This window comes from Bufo gargarizans, chromosome 4 (assembly GCF_014858855.1).
Source record: "Bufo gargarizans isolate SCDJY-AF-19 chromosome 4, ASM1485885v1, whole genome shotgun sequence".
Classification (NCBI taxonomy): Eukaryota; Metazoa; Chordata; class Amphibia; order Anura; family Bufonidae; genus Bufo; species Bufo gargarizans.
Window position 1 is genome coordinate 41889061 of NC_058083.1, and position 22773 is coordinate 41911833.

At 38.8% G+C, this 22773-nt stretch overlaps 1 protein-coding gene across 2 annotated transcripts in view; it reads right to left on the reverse strand.

Annotated features, from left to right (window-relative positions):
- Positions 1-22773, reverse strand: part of GATA4 (GATA binding protein 4) — a 73643-nt gene that overhangs the window by 7881 nt on the left and 42989 nt on the right. Inside the window, exons 1-2 of one of the 2 annotated variants that reach the window (XM_044292163.1) lie at positions 22452-22573; positions 17688-18443 (exon numbers count right to left, since the gene is read on the reverse strand). In XM_044292163.1, the coding sequence (XP_044148098.1) occupies positions 17688-18210 (523 nt within the window). In that variant the 5' untranslated portion in view covers positions 18211-18443; positions 22452-22573. Of the gene's footprint in view, positions 1-17687; positions 18444-22451; positions 22574-22773 lie in introns of those variants that run through there. The other variant, XM_044292164.1, reaches the window with a different exon arrangement.

Sequence of the window (22773 nt, forward strand, 5' to 3'; positions counted from 1 at the left end):
GACAGAGTCCTCCGTCTACTATATAGTTTCCGGCACCGGTGGCTGACCAAAACAGCTGATCGGTGGAGGTTCCAGGTTGCAGACCCGCATTGATCTGATACTGATGGTCTATCCTGAGGATAGGCCATCCATATCTAGGTCCCATAAAACTCCTTTAATTAAAGGGGTTGTTTCTTCATTACAACCAAGATTTTAAGACCACCCTCACAATAAGCCATGGTGAAGAGCCTCAAAAGGTGGTTCTTTATCTGGTGGACTTGGCCTGTCCAATTTTTGGTCAACCATCTCTGTCTTTTAACCCTTTCGCTACCAGCGCCGTAATGTGCAAGCATGACGCCGTTCGCGTGTGCAGCTGTCGTCATGGCTGGATAATTACCGCAATCGGCAATAATGCCGATCGCGGTAATTAAATGCTTTAGATGCCGTGATCAAGTGAGATCACGGCACCTGAATGCGCAAAAACACGGATTAGTACTGAAGCCCTGTGCGGCCAATCGGGACTTCAGTACATGCACTGAATGCTGTGAATCTCTATGAAGAAATTCAGAGCATTAATGCTGCAATTCAAATTTTGGCCACCAGATGGCAGGCCAACATAAGAAATTAGCAAAATGCAAAGAAATTTTCTTTTTTTTTTTTATCGCTTATAGATCAAAATGAAAAATTCGAAAACATCATTTATAAGATCATTTATAAGCCTTAAAATTATCATGAAAATTTTTTTATTTTTCATGATAATTTTAAGGCTCATAAATGATCTTATAAATGATGTTTTCGAATTTTTCATTTTGATCTATATATTTGATCTATCAATTTATATATTTGATCTATCATTTTGATCTATTTAAAAAAAATATATATAAAAGTTTAAAATCACCCCCCTTTCCGTATAATTAAAATAAAAATACCTAAATAACAATAAATATAAACATCCTGGTTATCGACGCGACCAAAAATGCCCATAATATAAAATAAAAAAAATACGGCGAAAGACGTAACGGAAAAAGGGTCAAAATGGCCAATTTGCCATTTTTTCATTGCTTCTCTTACCAAAATTTTTTTTGATAAAATGTGATCCAAAAGTCATGCACACTCCAAAATGGTATCAATAAAAGCTATGAATTGTCCCCGCAAAAAATGAGCCCCTAAACAGCTCAGTAGTCATAAGTATAAAAAAGTTATAATATGTCAGAATATGGTGATGTAAAAAAAAAATCTCAAAGTTTAAATTTATTTTTACACTATTTACACATAAAGAATGAAGGGCATGGGTCAGATTTGCCGTCAACAAAATGCAGTGGGAACGAAACCCATAAAACGGTGGTGGGTTTGCATTTTCTTTCCAATTCCACCACATTTGGAATGTTTTTACCGCTTTACCCACTACATTTTATGCCATAATTAATGAACTACAAGTATTACTGGGTGTTTTCCCATAAACCTATACATTAATCTGCTCAGCTCCTCCTGCTCTATAACCTGCTGCCTGCAGCTCAGACACCATGTTTAATGTCATAGTTTCCCTTCAAATATGTGATTTTCATTGTAATAGAAGCACAGGGACAAATGATTGCACAAACAATCTTACGTACAAAAAAAAGACACAATTATTGTTACCCATAAAAGCAAGTGAAGATCGGCGCTGGTTTCAGACAATTTATCTCCCTGTACAAATGGACCCTTAGTGGGATTTAATCACCGTTGTACCATAAACACAATTTAAGACAGACGTGTTACATGGCGGTCACAATCTACTGCCATCCTATGCGCCACAATTAATAATAATTAATAAGCGGCGCAAATCTCTTAATTATTGTGGTGCTAATATTATGGAAATCTACACCCTCAAGGAGTTTGAGTAGATAATCTAATCTACTCCAACTCCTTGAGGGTGTAGACTACCTGTATAATATCCCTATGTCCTATTTACAGAGGTCAAAGAGTTAAAATTATATTTGACATTGCCATGGTATATGGTGGAGCAATGTTAATATAGCAGCACAGCACGACGCTAGCTATATGATTCACCACCAAGAAACCAAACATGAAGTGTCCTCTTTCGTAGCCCCCGGCCTGACACAGACTGGTAGCAGTTTCTTTGCCTGTACTAACATTTTCTTTGTTAATAGGGCCGAGGATTGAGTCTGCCTCTTGTGAGGATCTTTACGGCTTTCAGCTACTTAACAGGGCTTTAAATCCTGCCATTATGGGATTTTTTGACACGTTCCTCTCCTTCATTCCCTCGCCTCCTCCTCCTCCTCCTGCTATGATTATACAAGCAGCAGACGGGGAAGGAAACTGTTCAATATACTACAAATTGCCTGGACATCTCCCTTGGGTTTTAGAACAATAGGGCCCCGGGGGTCAGTCTACGGCTGCACCAAACCATAAGTGCAACAATTTCCCTTTTAATAGGATCTGAATGCTCTGACGGACAGATCAGCTTTATAAGAGGAAAAGACGGGACATCATTAATCCTGGATTTCATTGTGGCGACATACGGGTCATTTTCCTTCAGCTACTGTTATATGGAGGTCTTGTACTCTACATACACATACAGGAACGACAGATTAATTACATTCTATTGAATCAATTACTTTTAATTTAAGCATAATTTATATTTTTGTCTGTAGTAAAAATTCATAATTTCGATACTCAACGACATTAAATTATTAGGTGTTCTTTCAAAACAGTCAGCACACAGATTGTGTTCCTGAATCAGTCCAAAGGAAGGTAATCAAGTTTCGGGAAAGGATGGAGACGTTGGGTCAAGTTTGAAGGTTCGGGAATGATTACAATCCATTGGGAGGCTAAACGTGACCTGTGATGGTGTTTCGGAAGGGTGTCAGGACTGTTACTTGATGAGTACCTAATTTGCCATAGATGTTGTTGTTGGACTGATTATTTGGATTCACGAGGGGTACAGAACATGAATAACACGCGTAAACTGTGGATAGATTTTCTCAAGTAAGCTTAAGGTTGAGTTATGATGGCTATTTTTAATCCCTTAGTGACCAAACATAGTCCTTTTTATGATGGTCACTAAGGGGCCCTAGGCTGGTGCTGTTGCATGGTTCTACTGTGCAGTGGAGAGCAAGGAAAGATTGGCAGAAGCAGATATCCATGGTGTTTAAGTCCTTGGATGCCGCCGGTCAATACCGACCATGGCATGTAAGCGGTTATAGAGGGAGAGAGGACTCCCTCTGTTTCCCATCAGCACCCCACAGATAAAATTGTGGGGTGCCAATGTCTGTGCAGGGCCTCAGGTCTGCCTCCAGTATTTCCCATCAGGTTGTGCCTCTCTGGTGACTGTCAGTATAGCACTGACAGTGTAATGCATTTGTACAGCATAAGCCATACAATGCATTAATATTAAGCGATCAAAAGGGCGCCTGTTGCAGTCCCCTTGTGGTACTAGTAAAAGGTTAAAAAAAAAAGGTTTCTAAAGTTTTATTAAATTTAAAAAATACACCTTTTTTCGGATGAAAAAAAAAACTTCAATTGAAAAAACTAATAAAATAGAAAAATAAAATCCCCTCCACATATTTTGTATCACCGCATCCATAATGACCCGCACTACAAAGTAATCATGTACTTGAACCCATACAGTGAACGCAGTAAAAAAAAAAAGTCAGAATTGCAGGCTTTTTTGCCACACAAAAATAAAAAATAAAAAGAGATGAAAAAATGCTATATACCCTAAAATAATACTAATAAAAAGTCCAAGTCATCCCTGCAAAAATCAAGCATTCTACAGCTCCGTAGAATGAAATATAACAGGTTATGGGTCTTGGGATGTCGTGATGCAAACACATCTTCCTTTTTTTTAAAGTTACATGTATTTGGTATTGCGGTAATTGTACTGACCCAGAAAATTAAGTTATAATGTTATTTATGCTGAAAAATGGTAATTAAGGCCCACAACAGACTGGCCACTAAGGATGACCCTTTTTTGAAACCCTCCCTAGCATGTATTAGCACAAACAGGGAGTTGCTTCAAAGAATGTTTTTTTCTTGAAGACTGTTTTTGTCTATGTAATTGGGACTTGTGTTAACTGCACATCACTCCAGGTAAATGTGCTGCCAATAATATGTAAATCATACATGTAAAAATGAAAGCCAATCGAATTTTATGTTGTTGATTTGCATTGAAATTGATCTGTTAATTTCAATGGGCGCTGAAAAGTCAGAAGGAACAGCTGAACAACTGGTCAATAATCTATGACCAGCCTGAAGGAGACCATACACATTGGAAAGAAGTTGGTTTCTCATTTAACAGCAGTTGAGAATGCAATGATCTGGAGAACAATCGGTTTTAACACCATCGTCATACACATTTTAGACCATAATGATACTGGGTGATGGGCGAAAAAACTTTCAGGGAACATACTTTAAAAGAAAGATCTTTTGTCCAACTATCAGTTCAAAATTTCAAACACCACCAACCTTTCCAAACGATTATGGTCGTAATCGGTTGGCTAAAATGATCGTTCATTGCTAAGTTGCGCCCAACAAACAAAGGTTTTGGTTGAAATTGAGCCTTCAGCATTAAAGTAATATGTATGAGGATCTTAAGGTTATAGGAGAAGAAAGCAGTGAGCAGCTGCTTCCCCCTACTATATCTGGTGCTTACAAGGGGACTTTTGAGGCATGTGGTCGCTTTAGAGAGGTTCCCAAACCAAACAACTCCTTTAAGGGTTTTTAAAGTTTTGGACTATACTAGTATTTCTTGCTTATATAGACCTTTTTAAGTTTTTAATCATAGACAACCCTTCCAGGAATGAAATACATTTTGCCTTTGAACATTTATAACACAGAACAATAAATCAAGCCTGAGGGGATAGAACATGCTACATTCACTCTTCAACATTGCCTCTCCATGCCCTTAGTGAAAGTATAGTCCATTAAGCCTCTGACAAGCTGTTTGTATACCATAGCCAAGAAAAGTTATATCAACATATCACCTCAGCTAAGTGATCACATCGATGGAGTCCTGGAAGTCCTTACAAACAAAGAAGGTACCAACCATTACTTATACACGCAACATCTACCACGTTTCCGAAAGCCATTTGTAAGATGTTTAAAATTCTACTATGTCAGAAGCATTCATCTAGGAGTTCTATTCCACTTTTATCTTAACGTGAATATATTCTGTTTACACTTTGTGAGTGTCCCATCTTTGTCTTGCTCCTTTACAAGAACCAAAATTCTTTGTGCTTCATTACAGAAACAGTTTACTTCCCAGCCATGAATGCTACAATGCCCTGAGAGACAGCCAAACACTTCTCAAAGAAAAAGTTGGGTTTTGGATTTGGATGTGCTGAAGGTCAATCATAAGGATATTGGGTTGAAGGCATCAAAGTAAAATAGTAAAATATTGTTTGTCATCAGTGTTGATCTGAAAGTCAGCCCTCCTTCCTTTTTATCTTCTAAACCAACTCGAGCAACAAAGGAAATATTGGCACCTTTGAACTTTGGTGAAGATGAAAAATTTTGTTAATACCATGAAGATTGTTCGAAACAAACAGGATTGTTCTTCTTGAAGCACACATTTTGAAATCTGTTTTTGGATTTATCATAAGAAGACCTTACTCGTTGTGAATAACAGTTATGTTGGGAAGAGATAGAGCTAAACGAGGAAAAGGGCAACTACAAGCATAATGGGTGGAGAAAACCACAGAAGTCATGAACAGGACTAGAAGAAGATTGAAGAACCCTAACCCAAAGACTACATCTCAGGATCAGCTGCAACTTGGGATATCACATTAAAACCAATAATACGAAGGGAAAACCATCACAGCTGATTGATATGAGCAATCGTTAATTTGTGATTCAGGATGGAGCTCAGATTTTCATATTCCACGGGAGGACCTTTCTCCTGTGCTCACTGTTACCCCTAAAGTAATGTGGGGAATTGAAGTGACAACTACTCTGAGCATATTTTTGGCTTATAAAAATACAGTAGTTGTCACTACTTCACAAATTCAACAAATAATCTGTGAAAACTATGGACAGATCATCTCAGTAAAAGATCTTCCCAATTTTCTGACATTTCAGAGTAGGTAAGAGCAAAAGAATTTTGTCTTCTCTGCTGGTAGAGTTATCCCACCTACTTAAACAATTTTAGCCTTACAGTCACCATGATCTCCATGATTGGAGCACGTAAACAGGTTTGGGTTTGTCCAGGATTAGGAACCATGGTTGCTTTCTCTCATAAACAGTGCCACACCTGTCCACGGGTTTGTTGTGGTATTACAGATCAGTTTCATTCATTGCAATGAAGCATGGATCATTCTTTTAAGAATAACTTCGTAGTAAGTTGCCATGGTTACTATAATGTATTATGTAACTTCTTCAGCGGTAATATGGTAAGAGGGCAGGACTCTAAAATCAAAGGTCTTTCTTTGCTCGGGAAAAAACATATATTATTCCGATTTCCTAGTTCTTTATCACAAATCTCATAGTTGTAAATTAGAGCTACTTTGTTTCCATGGTAGATATCCTTTAAAAAGAGTCCCTCATGTCCTTGCTGTCTCCTTGTCATAATCTCATACTAATTGAGAGCTGTATTGTATATCTGATAAACTATTGGAGCTAGATTGCCAACAGAGACTTTAGATAACCACTTCCCATAGTGTCCTTGCTATCTGGTACCATTCAACAGACTCGTAATACATGTCTGCATATTCACATGCAACAGTGGCCATGTTTACTCAAGGTAAACAGGACATAAAGAGCAAGTATGAAAGAGTTAAGAGAATATTAATGCCTAAGGCCGCGTTCACATCTGCATTATGAACTCTGGCCGTCTGTTCTGGTGAAGTTCATAGCCAAATACCACCATGTGCCACTGGATCCCTATTCACTATAATGGGATCCGTCGGGATGATTAACTTCAGCAGCAAGCTCATAATATAGTTATTTTAGTCTTAAAAATGTACAGGAAAATTACACAAATTGTCACAATACAGAGACAATGCACACTGTGATGTCATAGTCCAGGGATAATAAACACAGTGATGTCACAGTACAGGGATAATACACACAGTGATGTCATAGTCCAGGGATAATAAACACAGTGATGTCACAGGACAGGGATAATAAACACAGTGATGTCACGGAACAAGAAAGAAAAATATAATGATGTCAGCATGATGTCACGGCACAGGAATAATGAAAAAAGCAACACCCCTTTCCATCACCCATAGCCATCACTACTCCTTATGTATGAGAGGAGAGAGGGCCCCATGCGTGCGATAATTGTTGGGCCCCATGCGTGCTTTGTCACGTACACTGGTAGCTTTGTCCATGTGCTCCTACATAACTATAGATAATATGGGGGTCATTTATTAAGACCGGCATTTCTATATAAGTTTGGCACATCCACCGCCGGTCTAGATGTAAGCCAGCCTCCTTGCTGGCTTAAATTCAGCCCATTTTCTACACCTAAAACTGGCCACGCACCCTTTTCTAGACCTGTCACCGCAATCTGTGCAAAAACGGGCGTATATCTGATAGTAAATGACCCCCTATCTGTCTGTAGTATTCTACGCGGTGGAATTCTGATGGTAGTATTGATTTCAACCTCAAAAACAGCAGCTTTCCATCTAGCATCTTCAAATCCGACAAGTTCCTAAAAATGTTTACTTGCAGATGTCATGATGTTAGCGGCCCCTTTCTTGTAAATCAACAGAAATTTATGTTTTCTGTTCTTTTCGTGTGATGGTGATTAGACTGGCTACATCATCGTCAATCATGCTCCCTTAATGCCCTGGCTGTAAGATAATGGTGTACCTTATCAGAGTGTATGCAGAAGGTAGGTGCCCACACACATTGTGGAGCATTCCTTCATGCCTATTGCGCTGACCAACTCTGCCATTCTATAATATAGCCACGGTGGTGTCGGAATGTTCTATCTGGGCTTTCCAATGTACTAGAACAAGGCAGCCAATCGGACCAGCAACAATAGGAAGACTGGTTGAGCGACTCGCTGACGAGAGGTGGTTGTCCATTGATAGCCAAGGGAGCTGGGGAATTCTTTAAAGAGGCTGTGATATCTACGGTATATATCAGCAGATTTATTATCTATCTATCCATCTATCTTCTATATATTATCTATCTATCTGTGATCTATCAATCTCATATCTATCTATCTTTTTATCTATTTATCCAAATTAATTTCATATCTATCTATCCATATCATATCTATTATCTATCTATTGACTATTTAATATCTATCTACCCATCTAATGTCTATCTGTCATCTATCAATCTCATATCTATTCATCACATCAATCGTATATCTATCTATTTATCTGTCTGTCTATCTATTCATACCATATCTATCATCTATCTAATATATGTCCATCTATCCATCATCTTCTTTCTATCTCTCTATCTATTATCTCTCTCTAATTATCTATCTTATATATGTCTATCTATCTATCGATCTATCGTATTTAACACTTTTTATTATCAAGAAACCAACTAAAGTTATGGTGAACACAATAACTTTGCCAATGTTAGAAAACACAAAAATCAATGGTGTTGACTTGACTTGGGACTTCTGAAGGTATTAGAAAAAAATACTTCCAGGCGTTTTCCGAATCAATTGGTTGAACCTTTTATCTTAAATGACATCCATTATTAGATAGGCAGAGCGTCAGATAAGAGCCTCATTTAGAAGGGTACAATCACTCTGTGGACAGGTTCAAACTCCCACCTGTCCTGGACAGATCAATGAAACTTCCCTGGCTTTGCCCTCTGAAGTTTTCTGAAACGTTGCAGAGCCGGGCTGAACTTTGAGACTTCTGCGTTTATTTAGCGATTATAATTAACCCACAACGAGTTGCTATCGATCTGCTGTGAATGTGACAGGGCTTCGGGCTAATAAATACACAGGGATAAATAGTGCAGTTGTCTATTGATCGGACAAAGTGTGCAGATAACCTCTTCCCTGCCTAGAAACACTGAATTAGACATGATTGTGCCTGGCACAATTCATGAGAAATGAGTGACTGGACTTACAGCGATCAGAGATGGAGCTCTGGTTCTACAGTGTTGAGATTGGGTTTAGTTATAACCCTTAAGGGGCTTGGCCAGGATTTTGAAATTGATAGCCTATCCTCAGGATCTGGAGGGGTCATATACCCCACACCCTCAGTGATCAGCTGTTTCAGGGTAGGACCAGTCCCAGAAGAAGACACTGGAACTAGGCAGCTCCATTCATTCACTTCAATAAGAGCAGTGCTGCAGTTAGGGTACTCTCACACTAGCTGTTTTTGTTTTCCGGTTTTGAGTTCCGTCACAGGAGCTCAATACTGGAAAAAAACTCATCAGTTTCCTCCTAATGCATTCTGAATGGAGAGCAATCCGTTCAGGATGCTTTAAGTTCAGTCCCTCTTAAGTTTTTTGGACGGAGAAAATACAGCAGCATGCTGCAGTTTTGTCTCCGGCCAAAAATACTAATCACTTGCCGGAATGCTGGATTCGGCATTAATTTACATTGAAGTGTTCGGATCCAGCTTTAAAAATGCAAAAAAAAAATTATAACGTATACGTTTTTCCGGATGACACCGGAGAGACGGATATGGTATTTCAATGCATTTGTGAGACGGATCCACATCCAGATCCGTCTCACAAATGCATCCATTTGCATCAAGGTTGCGACGGCACTGCCTGCCGGAATCCTCTGCGGCAAGTGTGAAAGTACCCTTACCAGCTCTGACCTGATAAGCATCGGAATGGGAGCTGCGTGTGAACATTCACGTGAATATTGCTTCTTTTATTTTTATTTTTTATCCCATTCTAAAGGCACAGTTGCACGTGCCGAGCAGCGGCAGATTGCCAGAAAGGAAGCGTTCTTTGCTCGCTCATTGGAGGTGAAGCTCTGCATTTACATGCATCGATCGCCTCCACAGTATGGAAATGATGGATCACTATTGTGATCACTTGCCCTCATACAGCTGCATTGTTTCTGGGCAGCAGATCACTGTTTAGAGAGCACGATCTTCTGCCCAGAAAAGCTCATTTAGGTGCTTGCACGAACAACAGGATCAGCTGATGAAGTAGCGTTTTGCTCATTCTTCGGGTGATCTGCTGCACTTTTAAAGGGGCATATTGTCGGGAACGAGCTTTCGCAGAAACATTTGTTCCCGATAATCTGTGCCATAATCTTCCTGACTAAAACCATCGTTAAGTCTTTACCCAAAAAATCGTTTTTGCTGGACAACCCCTTTTAGCAGCTGACCATGTCATGCAACGTTTGCACTTCACAACCATCTGTTCCAACATAAAGCATAAAATGTACTTTTTTTCATTGTACATAGAATTGTGCACTTTGCTACTGAATGAGTCTACACTGAAACCATCAGTGAGGCCATTCCTTGTTATTATAATTGATTTATGGCTCAAGCATTGATAAACAATACATGATAAGGTGCACTCCTTGATCGTATAGGTAGGTGTATACATTCATGAGCTGCTGTGGGAACCCTAAGGTTTGTAGAGTTCAGAACCTCCTCAGATTACTAGTTTACAGACTGGTATCATAACTAATACATTATGTCATTAGGAGTCCTTTTACACAACCGACTCCAGGCCATAATGAGCACTGATCAATGACGAAACTAGTTGAAACCAACCTTTACACAAACTGACGAAAAGTGCATGGGGCCAAATTATTGTATAATATACCATGCCATAATACACCAGGAAACAAACAACCCAGGGCTTGTTTTCCGTTTTTCATTCCCACCCTTGATGGAAAGTTGTTATTTTTGCCCAATTCTCATAGCGAACTTATCACATAAAGGTTACCAAACATGAGAACAAATATTAACACCCTAAAATAAGGGAAAATGTATCTAAACTCAAACTTCTTGAATTTATTCTACATTTTTCACACTGAAACTAAAAATGTTTGTGTTGACAAAGACTTTGATGAAGCCCAAGGACAAAAACAATGAGCCTTGACTAATTTAGCCTTAACTTTCCTCAATGAATGACCTTACTGAAGCTCTAAATATTGGTCATCTGATGAGAAGATCCAGCTCAAGAACAATTATGCTTGGAAGAGTTGAACAGTCAACGAGAATGACCAACAACAAGATGGAGATGATCACAGAAACCATTAGGACACCTTTGAGAAATATGAAAACCAAACAAGAAGATGGGGCATTCTACACTCTCTAATTTATTCTACATTTTTCACGCTAAAACTATAAATATTTGGATTGGCAAAGGCTTTCAAGAAGCCCAAGAACAAGCAAGTGAAGCCATGACTAATTTAAGGTTAAAGGGGTATTCCAGTTCTATGAAGTTATCCCCATGGAGATCATGAGAATCGGGGCCCCCTACCCCTTGTTGGCCTCCTGAAATGAACAGAGCAGCCCGGCCTTTCCAGAAGCCCAAGGACAAGCAAGTTTACTAATTTAATCCTAACTATGAACACATGAGAACCAAGTGACCTGACTGAAGCAGTAAAAGGCATTATGAGAAGATCCCACTCAAGAACAAGTACGTTTAAAAGAGAGCACATTAGTGTGCTATCCGGTGAACCCGCCCAGACTGGCTGGTGTGGCCAACAGTCTAATGATCGTCAGGAGCTCCTGACTTTCCCCAGACAGATGATGTCGAGACTTGGGGGAGAGACGAATCAAGCAAAGTGAATAATTTTTCACAATGCTTTGGTTCTCCTACAAAATAAGCAGCAGCTTTCTCCCCTCTCCTCCATGAATACACATACATGTTTGGCCAAACCAAACGTGTATTTATGTATGGAGGGTCGAGAGGGAGTCAGGAGAGATAGCTATTGAATGTTTATCACAGGCTTTAACTAAATAACAAGAAAGACAGAGACAAGATGGCGACAATCACAGAAGCTATGAATATACCTTTATGAGATATGAAGACCCCCCAAAAAAGATGGGATGTTCTGGAAGAACTCTGTTAATATGGTTGCAAGTCAAATATTACAAAAAAAAACATTTTCTGGATGGTAAACTAAAGTCAAGGAATGGTTTAATTTGGTGTTGGATCCTTTGAGAATCAATGTAGGATAACGATCAGCAACCTCCCGCATTCCAGCTGTTCTGAAACTACAACTCCCAGAATCCTCCTTTCACGTCTATAAGAGTGACAAGAACAGCAGAATAAGTGTGCATGCTGGGAGCTGTAGTTTCAGAAGGCAGAAGGTTGAAGATGTATGACATTTATCAAATGTTTTAATGTTGAAAAACATCTTAAGGCTTGGAAACATGGGTGTGTGCATGCAGATTTCTAGCTGCAAGTCAGATCCCACCAAACACCAAATCGACTCAATGGAAACTATGGGATTATTTTCGTCAAATGTTCCTTCCAACCTCCCCATGCACATGAAATGGGCTTGGCGGAGCATGTGACTTTCTAAATGGGGAGAGGGGCATAAGCTGCTGACAGACACTTCTGGCGGCGGCTTATCTCTCCTGAGAACAAAACGACTGAGCAAAGTCAGGAGTCTCCCATATGCTTCAGATGGTCGGCAGCTCTCCCCCTCCCTCCTTCAAATTGGTGGGTTTGGGTGACATCATTGTCTATGGTTATGTTTAGGTTTTTCATTTGTTACTCTATTGCATTTAATGCACTTTGTGAAATTTTTAATGTCACAAAGTCGTGTAAGAAACGCTTATTAAAAGCCACATGTTGATTTACCAGACCCACCACACAGCGTCTATTCTCTTGCAAATGGCCCCAGTTTAACATAATTAGATTTAACTGGCATTGTTTGTGGATTGCAACAATACACAACAATTATCCAAATGACCCGAGGTGGCCTCTCTTTACACTTGGCCTGCCGGAGAAGAAAGACATTGATAGAGACTTCAGTAGACTTGTTGTTACAATAAGCTTATATTGTCTCTTCACCTTTGAAAGTAGGACAACCCGGCCACTTTCACACCCCATTAATCCCCGAGCTGCCAGCATAAAACAATGATTCAGAAGATGTAATTTGCTTAACTGCTCTTGTTCACAGGGCTAAAGCCGGCCATACACAGGAGATACCTGTCAGAAGAACACACCTTCGGCTTACAGCTATCTCTCCAGACACTCTCTACGCATGTCCACTCAGCTCGGAGAGCATGCATGTGTCCAGAATGGTGACAAGGGAGAAAGTCTTTGCCAGACACCTCATCTCCCTGACAACAAAAGGATCAGGCATATTGAAATCCAACAGCCCACTCCATATCTTTCTCGACAACAGCTGGGAGTACCTCAAAAAATTATATGAGCGTTCAGTCCAACCGATGTTATATGGCCAGCTTAAAAAATGGACGTGATACGAAGATGTCCATACATATTAGAAGGAAGACAGCTGAATGAACATCTAATCTATATGGTGGTGTCCTGACCCTCCATGATGGTAGATCTTAACAAGACACACTAGCTCAGCCGAGTGTGCATATTTACAAGGAAGCCCATAGGGTATTAGGCTACTTTCACACAAGCATTTTCCGTCATATGATCGAAGGAAAGCGCTTCCGTTTTGTCCCTATTCATTGTCATAGGGGACAAAACTGAACTGAACGAAACGGAATGCACTAGAATGCGTTCCGTTTGGTTGCGTTCCCATGGCGCACACAAAAGCGCAGCAAGCAGCGTTTTTGAATGCGTCCAGGGATGCGAAGCAAGACAGACCCGTCATGACTCACAATGTAAGTCAATGGGGACGGATCCGTTTTCTCGGACACAGGAAAATAGAAAACGGATCCGTCCTCCATTGACGGATCCGTCATGGCTATTTTAAAGATAATACAACCGGATCCGCTCATGTTGTATTATTACGACGGAAGAATTTTTGCTGATCCATGACGGATGCAGCAAAAACGCTAGTGTGAAAGTAGCCTTAAAGGTATATTTACCAGTGGCTCTAAAATATATCCAGACAAGAGTTTTCAGTTCACAAACCGCTTTTACCCATAGTGCCCAAATGTAATATATTTGTGTGTGTATGTATATATATATATATATATATATATATATATAATTATAGTAAAAAGTTGTAGTAAAAATAAAAAATAAAACTGAATAAAAAAAAATTGAAACACTATTGAAACAATTAACATTGTCACAAAAAAATCCATCAAGGTGTCAGCCCCTGATATCTATAGCCCGGAGAAAGTTTTGTCTGGGTTACACGCCCTTTGTTAACCTTTTTTTTGCATTTTGTTTACACTTATTTTGCACACGGCAAGAAAAAAAATTGCTTTGTACATTCAGTCAAGACGTCTGCAAGTCTGACCTCCTCTTAGATAGAGATATGCTGTACATGAAGTAAGTGCAAACACAGTAAGAGGCCGAGCGTCATGTGAAGGGTTAAAATACATTTCTGCCAAGAAAAAAAAATTTTGAAAAATAACCATAAAGGCTGCGGAATATTTTTATACGTTTGACATTTGATGTTTAAAAAATTTTAAAAAAATTTATGAAAAAAATATTCTTGATTAGGCCGTAAATATTTTATTTTTAGATTCTGAAGCTATGAAATGATTGTAATTGAATGATTCAAATTTTTTTTTTTAAATGTCGCTATTTGATAAGGTAAAATCCCAGCAATTTTATTTTTGTTTTTTTTAAAAAAAACTGGAAATTTGATGCAATCAAACATTAGTAAAATAGGCTCACATAAAAGCGTATGGAGTGTATATGGTGCCTCCGATTTCCTGCATTGTAGGTGTCTACATACAACATTCAATAAACGCTATATGGCGTCCCATGGACTATTGTATGACTGGAGCCGTACAGGTCCTTCTATACAATTTCTGTGCCATGTGCAAGAGGTCCTAGGCTGAATTTTTTGTTAAAAAATGCCGCATTAGTAACTGCTGTATAATAGCAGTAAAATTAAACTCATCTCCTAAACGTTCTAACTTACGGAACAAATCTCCATGGGACCGAAATCGAATGTGTTGATTATCAACATTTACGAATTTCACCAACCTCTGTAAGTCGATTTTCACTTACGGTATTTCTCTATTTAATTTTCGATTTGTACTATTATCACCTTAGATTGTTAGCCCCATTGGGGACAGTGTTATGATAATATCCGTAAAGCGCTGCAGAATATGTCAGCGCTATACATAAGCGAGTATAATAAATTATTACGGCTGCAGTTATTTTATACTGGTTGCAGTTATTTTATACTGGTTGCAGTTGTTTTATACTGGTTGCAATTATTTTGTACTGGTTGCAGTTATTTTATACTGGTTGCAGTTATTTTATACTGGTTGCAATTATTTTATACTGGTTGCAATTATTTTATTCTGGTTGCAGTTATTTTATACTGGTTGCAGTTACACATAATGCCAGATAGGTGGCACCGTTGCAGTTGTCAGATCCTCCATTATATAAACCTATGACGTCTCCTCTCCTGCTCACTTTTCAGGTCCCTTGAAGACAAGCTGATGAAGAAGGGTCTTTTATAGTGGGGGGGGGGGGGCAGCTTGGGGGGGGGGGATCATTAAACCCCTATATTGTCAACATGAGTAAGTAACCCAAACAGCCGGGGCTACACAGTGATCTCTGCTGTAACACCTATAAGTCACTGTGTAATAGTGCAGCCATTAAACTGAATGGGGTCACTGTGCGACTTGCAAGTTGCTGCGACCACCGCCCCGGAACCGCCCGAAAAATCTGCAGTGTTGCCATATTAGTTAATTTTCTATCATTACATAATCATGTATATACCGGTATATAATAATATCTAAATGTATAGAGGCCAGAGATTAGGGAAGGTGAAAGTGTCCTTTGTCAGCATGAACTTTACCCAACAATGGAGCTACCGGGGGCTTGTAACACGTCACTTACATGGGGGAGGGGGTAAACTTTCACTTGGATCCTTGTACAAACTCCTAAGCACAAGTGTATAGCCCCCAGCCTGGAAATGGAAGACAGTACTATATGTCATCTATAAGGCCATGGTCACATATAGCTGGCCATCCGGTGTAGTACAGAAAGGACAGGACATAGCGCCAGACAGAAAAACATAGCACACAGCATTTATCTGACCGCCAATATCAGGCTGCGGACGCCGGACTGGACACAGGTCAGATATGTCCGGCAAAAAAAAAAAGATAGCCAAACACAACTGATATATTGTGCATGCCCGGCCTAAATCGTCATATATGCCCTCTTTGATATTTTGAATCCCATTCATCAGGGATCATTTATGTATAGAATAATCACACAAATGATAAAAACTGCTGCCTATATATTAACAGAGATTAGTAAATGGAAAGACATGCAGGGTAACGGCCATGGTTTAGTAGATATACAGAAGAAGACACAGTCAAAGATTTTTCTAGGAAACACAATTGGCAACGTATGAACGTAACGTATTGACGACATATGTTTTCCGATCTATTTTAAATCACTGGAATAGTAAGAAACGATATATAAACATGTCATAATAAACTGTAGATATAATAAAGCGAATAAATATCAGCTTACAGAAACGTGCTATGAAAATAGGTAGAGTAATAGAATAAAGAAAACATGTTTTAAAAATATAAAACTGTATGTATATTACGGTATATAGAGACAGTTTCCAAGTCCATTGACCCCTCTAAAAAAGTATGATTATTATAGATTAGCATTAATCCTCAGTAAATGATTAATTAAATAATATTACTAATAGAGGACAACATCTGCATGGAGTTTGTATGTTCTCCCCGTGTTTGCGTGGGTTTCCTCCCACACTCCAAAAACATACAGATAGGGACCTTAGATTGTGAGCCCCATTGGGGACAGTGGGATTCTAATGTTTGTAAAGCGCTGCGGAATATAGTAGCGCTATATAAGTGCATTAAATAAATAAATAATAGCTAGATAATAGATTATTTCATAGCTAGATTGATAATAGATAGAATATTTTATAGATAGATAGATATGAGATAGATTATTGTATAGATAGATATAAGATCCCTAATAGATAGATCTCCTGTAACATCCTCCTCTGTGGCCTTCTTTCTAACAATCTTGCACCCCTCCAATCTATCCTCAACTCTGCTGCCTGACTAATCCACCTCTCACCCTGTTACTCCTCTGCCTCTCCCTTCACTGGCTCCACATTACCCAGCAAATTCAGTTCAAAATACTATATCTTATATCTCCGACCTGCTTTCCAGATACATCCCCGCAAGTAATCCCCTATACTCTGGAAATCGCTAACCCAGCACATCTCCCCCAACCTCCAAGAGTAACCTGAAAACCCAACTTTCCAGGAGAGCCTACCATCTGCAATAAGCATGCTGCCTGCATACAACCGGATTTTACTCTCATCTACTGCGTTTCTCCCCTTCCCTTGTAGATTGTAAGCTCTGGCGGGCAGGGTCCTCTCCCCCTCTGTACCAGTCTGTTACTAAGGTCATGTATATTGTACTTGTGTTGTATTATATGATGTATGTGTAACGCCTTCTTAGATGTACAGTACCATGGAGTTAATGGCTTTCAAATAAATGATTATATAGATAGATACTGTAGATAGATAGATAGATAGATAGATAGATAGATAGATATGAGATATATACTATAGATAGATATGAGATAGATACTGTAGATAGATATGAGATACATGTACATAATTCCTTTTTTCCGCTGATCCTCAGGTTGATTAAACATGCATATGATATATAAGAGGAGTAGGCACTTACCTATGTTGGGGTGTCTTGGGGTTCCGGGTCCCCCCCTGTTCTGCAGGTTGTGCAGCATGGAGCTGTCGAATGGAGAAGTAGTCCAGGCAGCACCCATGTCCTGGGTGACATAGGCAGGGTAGGGGCTAGAGTAGGTGGCACTGAGATGGCCTCTGCCATATTGCTCTCTTCCATTGCTGGTGATGGCCAGGGGGCTGCTGTAGGAGACTTCTCTGGAAGAGGCTGCAGTGATAGGGGGGCTAGAAGAGAAGGCAAAGCGAGGTGACACAGGCTGGTGAGGGGTGGTAGGGTTGTAAGCTGAGCTCTCTGCACCTGCCTGTGCCCACATGTTATGGCCTGACACTGGACTCCCTTGCTGAGCGTGACCACTGGATTGGAGATAAGGAAGGCTGGGGATCATGGAGGACACCCTGGTGGTTGGGACATAGACAGGAGAGGTAGCAGCAGCACTGTGCATGAAGCCCCCAGCCCCTTCATATGATGGGGGTCCATGATTAGCACCCATTGCAAGACTTTGGTACATCCTTCAAGATGGTTCCAAATTCCTAAAGATGTTCTCTGAGCCCCTTGATCCAAGATGTGTCCACCTCAATTTCTAGTCTAGATCTTCTGCTCCTCTGAAGGCCTCAAAGATAAGTCCAATCACCAATGCAGAAGGTTATATCCTTGCAGAGCCATCCCCTTCATCCTCTATCTTCTGTGTCCAAGTTTATTGTGAGGAGACCCCTCCCCTGGTGGGGTATTTATACCTCACACCTACAAGTCAGAAAAGAGAAAAGAATGAGCCACCACATGAAGACATAATGAGGTTAAACAGGGGTCTCTGCAGGTGACAGACACCATTGTTAGGAGTCTACCTGTCCCACCACCTCCCCCCAGACCTTTATTTTGTTAGTGCTCCCCCAACACAAGACTTAAATCACATCAGATCCCAAATATAATCAGATTAATCAGGGAGAAAACACAGTCAGCTCACAATGGGACAAGAGTCTGCAGAGGGCCAAACTGTCTATTGTGGAGCCCTGAATGATTGTCACCAGCAGTGAGATAAATGCCCCACAAAATGGGCTCTAATTATTATTATTATTTATTTATTATTATGATTATTTTTAATTATGTGATCCAGATAAACCTCTCACAAAATGTGGGGTTCTAGTAAGTCTGAAAGTGTCACCAACCATAGAATTAGAATTGGTGTAGTAGTATAAAATTAATTAAATACTGGATGCAATGATAATAAAAAATTATAAAAATAATAATATCATCCTAAGTAACAATAATATTTACTATAATACCCTAACAAAATAATATCATTAACTACTAAATAATTCAACAATAATACTGAATGTAATGATAATTTAAAAATATATATAATATAACAATAATCCTAAATAACAATAATATATACAGTACACTTAATATAATACTACAACAAAATAATATCATTAAATACTAATACAACAACAAAAAAAAATACTGAATAATAATGTAAAGCTACTTTGAATAATATTAATAACTACCACATAATAAAACAGCATAATACAGCAATAATACTTAATAATTCGAATATATTATTATTATTATTATTTTTAAATATATATAATTGAACACTAAATAAAATAGTACAATGTATCAACAACCATACCGCTGCTACTAAATAAAATAGTATAGGACTAAATAACCAAAATAATTATAATAATATAATACTACTACATAAAAACTATTTTAAAGAAAGACTAATAAAAGTGCAGTAATATTATAGTGGATTTATGTTAGCATATAATGATATAATACTGCTACTAATAATATGTATTACAATTTGACAGCAGGAATATTTTAAATGATAATAATACTAAACAATATCAATAATATTGCTACAATAGTGCAAATAATAAACGTGGCAGCAATAATATCTCTTACTTGTGTTAAAAAGCAAAAACAAATCAGCGCAAAAAAAAGACAAGCAAATAATAAATAGTGGGGGTTTACAGCTTCATGTCAGTAGCATTTACTGATCACACACGGACTGTATATATGCATACATTTACGGTATATATATATATCTATATATATCTATATATATATATATATATATATATATATATACAGATACTGTATACATCTAAGCACAGTGTATATATCTATTTCTTGTTGGAGGGACTGGAGAGCTATTGAGGACAATTACAGGATGACAGAAATGAATGGGATGATTGGAGGCAGCAGTGATAGAGCAGATTGATGAGGTCTCTACACTGAGAAGAAGCAGAAGCCAAAGGACTTCTCCCCCCCTAAAAAAAAAAAAACCATCCGAGCTCTATAGGGTCTCACTTCCTTCTTCATAGGGTCCACGTGTAATAAGTGAGATTTATATTCTACAGGATTACACTACACACATGTAATATACAGTACTCGACATGTATATTCTACAGGATTACACTATAAACATGTAATATACAGTAGGAGACGTGTATATTCTACAGGGTTAATATATGAGCCATGCATATTCTATCTACAGGATTACACTACACACGTGTAATATATATGACATGTATATTCTACAGGATTACACTACACACATGTAATATACAGTACTCGACATGTATATTCTACAGGCTTACACTATAAACATGTAATATACAGTAGGAGACGTGTATATTCTACAGGGTTAATATATGAGCCATGCATATTCTATCTACAGGATTACACTACACACGTGTAATATATATGACATGTATATTCTACAGGATTACACTGTAAACATGCAATAATAATATGAGACATGTATATTCTATAGGTTTACACTACACACATGTAATATACAGTAGGAGACCTGTATATTCTACAGGGTTAATATATGAGACATGTATATTCTATAGGTTTACACTACACACATGTAATATACAGTAGGATACCTGTATATTCTAAAGGGTTAATATATGAGACATGTATATTCTATCTACAGGATTACACTGTAAACATGTAATATACAGTAGGAGACCTGTATATTCTACAGGGTTAATATCTGAGACATGTATACTCCACAGGGTTACGGGTGACACAGGAGGGACTCCCCAGTCTATGTGCAAATGAAAACTTTATATTACTACAAAGCGGTGAAGCAGAAATTCATTGTAAATGTCATATTATTATTATCATTTATCATCATTATAAATATATTTTTTGTAGCAAGGACCTAAAAAATAATTCGGAAGCTAGAGAGGAGAATACAATATGACACGTGTTCATTTGTTTTAAGTTTTTCATTATTATTATTATTATTATTATTATTATTCAACATGTTTTAGGCATTTCCTGGTGCGTATTTATTATAATTCTATTACCATTATTGTATGTATTTACTTATATTTTGCTGAATGTATTTAATTACACTTTATGTTCTTTGTAATATTATCATTATTTTTTACACTTATTTGATACCTATATACGCACATAATAAAATCTCTAATAATTATACAATAATATACCAGTTTATATTCAAGACGAATGGTGTTGTTGTTATTATTATTATTACTACAATTTTTAGAAGTGTTCATTATTTATTTAATTATACTTTATTGAATGTATTTAATTTCTCTTTGTCTTTATCAATATTATTTATATTATATAAATACAAAATGCTATTTATTATGTTGCGTCTGTCTATATATATAAACTCACACACGCTGTATATACAGACATATAATAAAATAATATCTAATAATAATGACACAATAGTATCACAATAAATAATAATAATAATGTCATTCTACTAGTTGTGAATGCTGACCGGTCCTACCACTGAGAAGACCCCTCCGCCCGGCGCTCACACTTACTACTGACCCCAAGGTCCGGTGGATTGTCTGTTTTGGAGAGGACAGGGGTGACTATTAAACTCCACTTGGCCGAGGTTTCAGTGAGGGATCTGATAGGAGTTATCTTGGATTATTCAGTCCTGACACTTGTTACCTGGACCCCCTCCACTGTGTGTGACAGATAAGAGCAGATAGTGGAGGGGCAGAGGTGGCCATCTATTAGGTGGTAAACTACAACAACTCCCAGCAGGCCTGGAGACACTGGGGGCACCTTCCCTGATGCCATTGCCACGTACTGAATGATAGGACAAGATATATGGCATTAGTGAACCCAGATGTTTCACCCCCTGCCATCAATCACTCTACAAACATCAGGCACCCCGACCTTGTACTACCTGAGCAGATACTAAAGCCTCTGTGCCACCATGCCACCCTAATAAATAATGGGTGCTCTGTACCCCTTCTACCACCATACCACTAATAATATTTGCTCTTCACCCCTTGTGCCACCCTTACATACAATGTGTGCTCTTCACCCCTTGTGCCACCATTATATATAATCTGTACTGTTCACCCCTTGTGCCACCATTATATATAATCTGTACTGTTCACCCCTTGTGCCACCCTTACATACAATTTGTGCTCTTCACCCCTCGTGCCACCATTATATATAATCTGTACTGTTCACCCCCTGTGCCACCCTTACATACAATTTGTGCTCTTCACCCCTTGTGCCACCCTTACATACAATTTGTGCTCTTCACCCCTTGTGCCACCATTGTGACATTTCTGCGACACCCAGTGACACTGGAGAACTTTTGCCATGTCTGTGCCCCTTAAACCCTTCCCTGTCACTGGGCATTCACTGTTTCACTTTGCACCCCACCTGTATCACCTTTCCACTAGACAGTCCTTTCTATCTGCCATTAGCAGGACCCTCCAGATGACCCACCTTCAGACAGCTGGAGGCTCTTCTCCCAGTGCAGCAGCAGCAATGGATCCCACCCTGCACACACACAGCGGGGGAGGACAGTCTCCAAGCCTTGCCCTCTCTCCCTGTCTCCTGCACTCTCTCTGCACTCTCCTGGTGACTGCCTTCTCACTATCACGTGGGATTACAATATCTATTTCACCATCAGCAGGCGCCAGGCTTCAGCCCTGTGCAAAACACAGCAGCCAAAGTCCAAAGCTTCCAGCACTGGAAACTCAAATATGTATCTAAGCTCAAATATGTATCTCTGTGTCCATGGGGTGGGGGGTCCTGCCAGGGACTT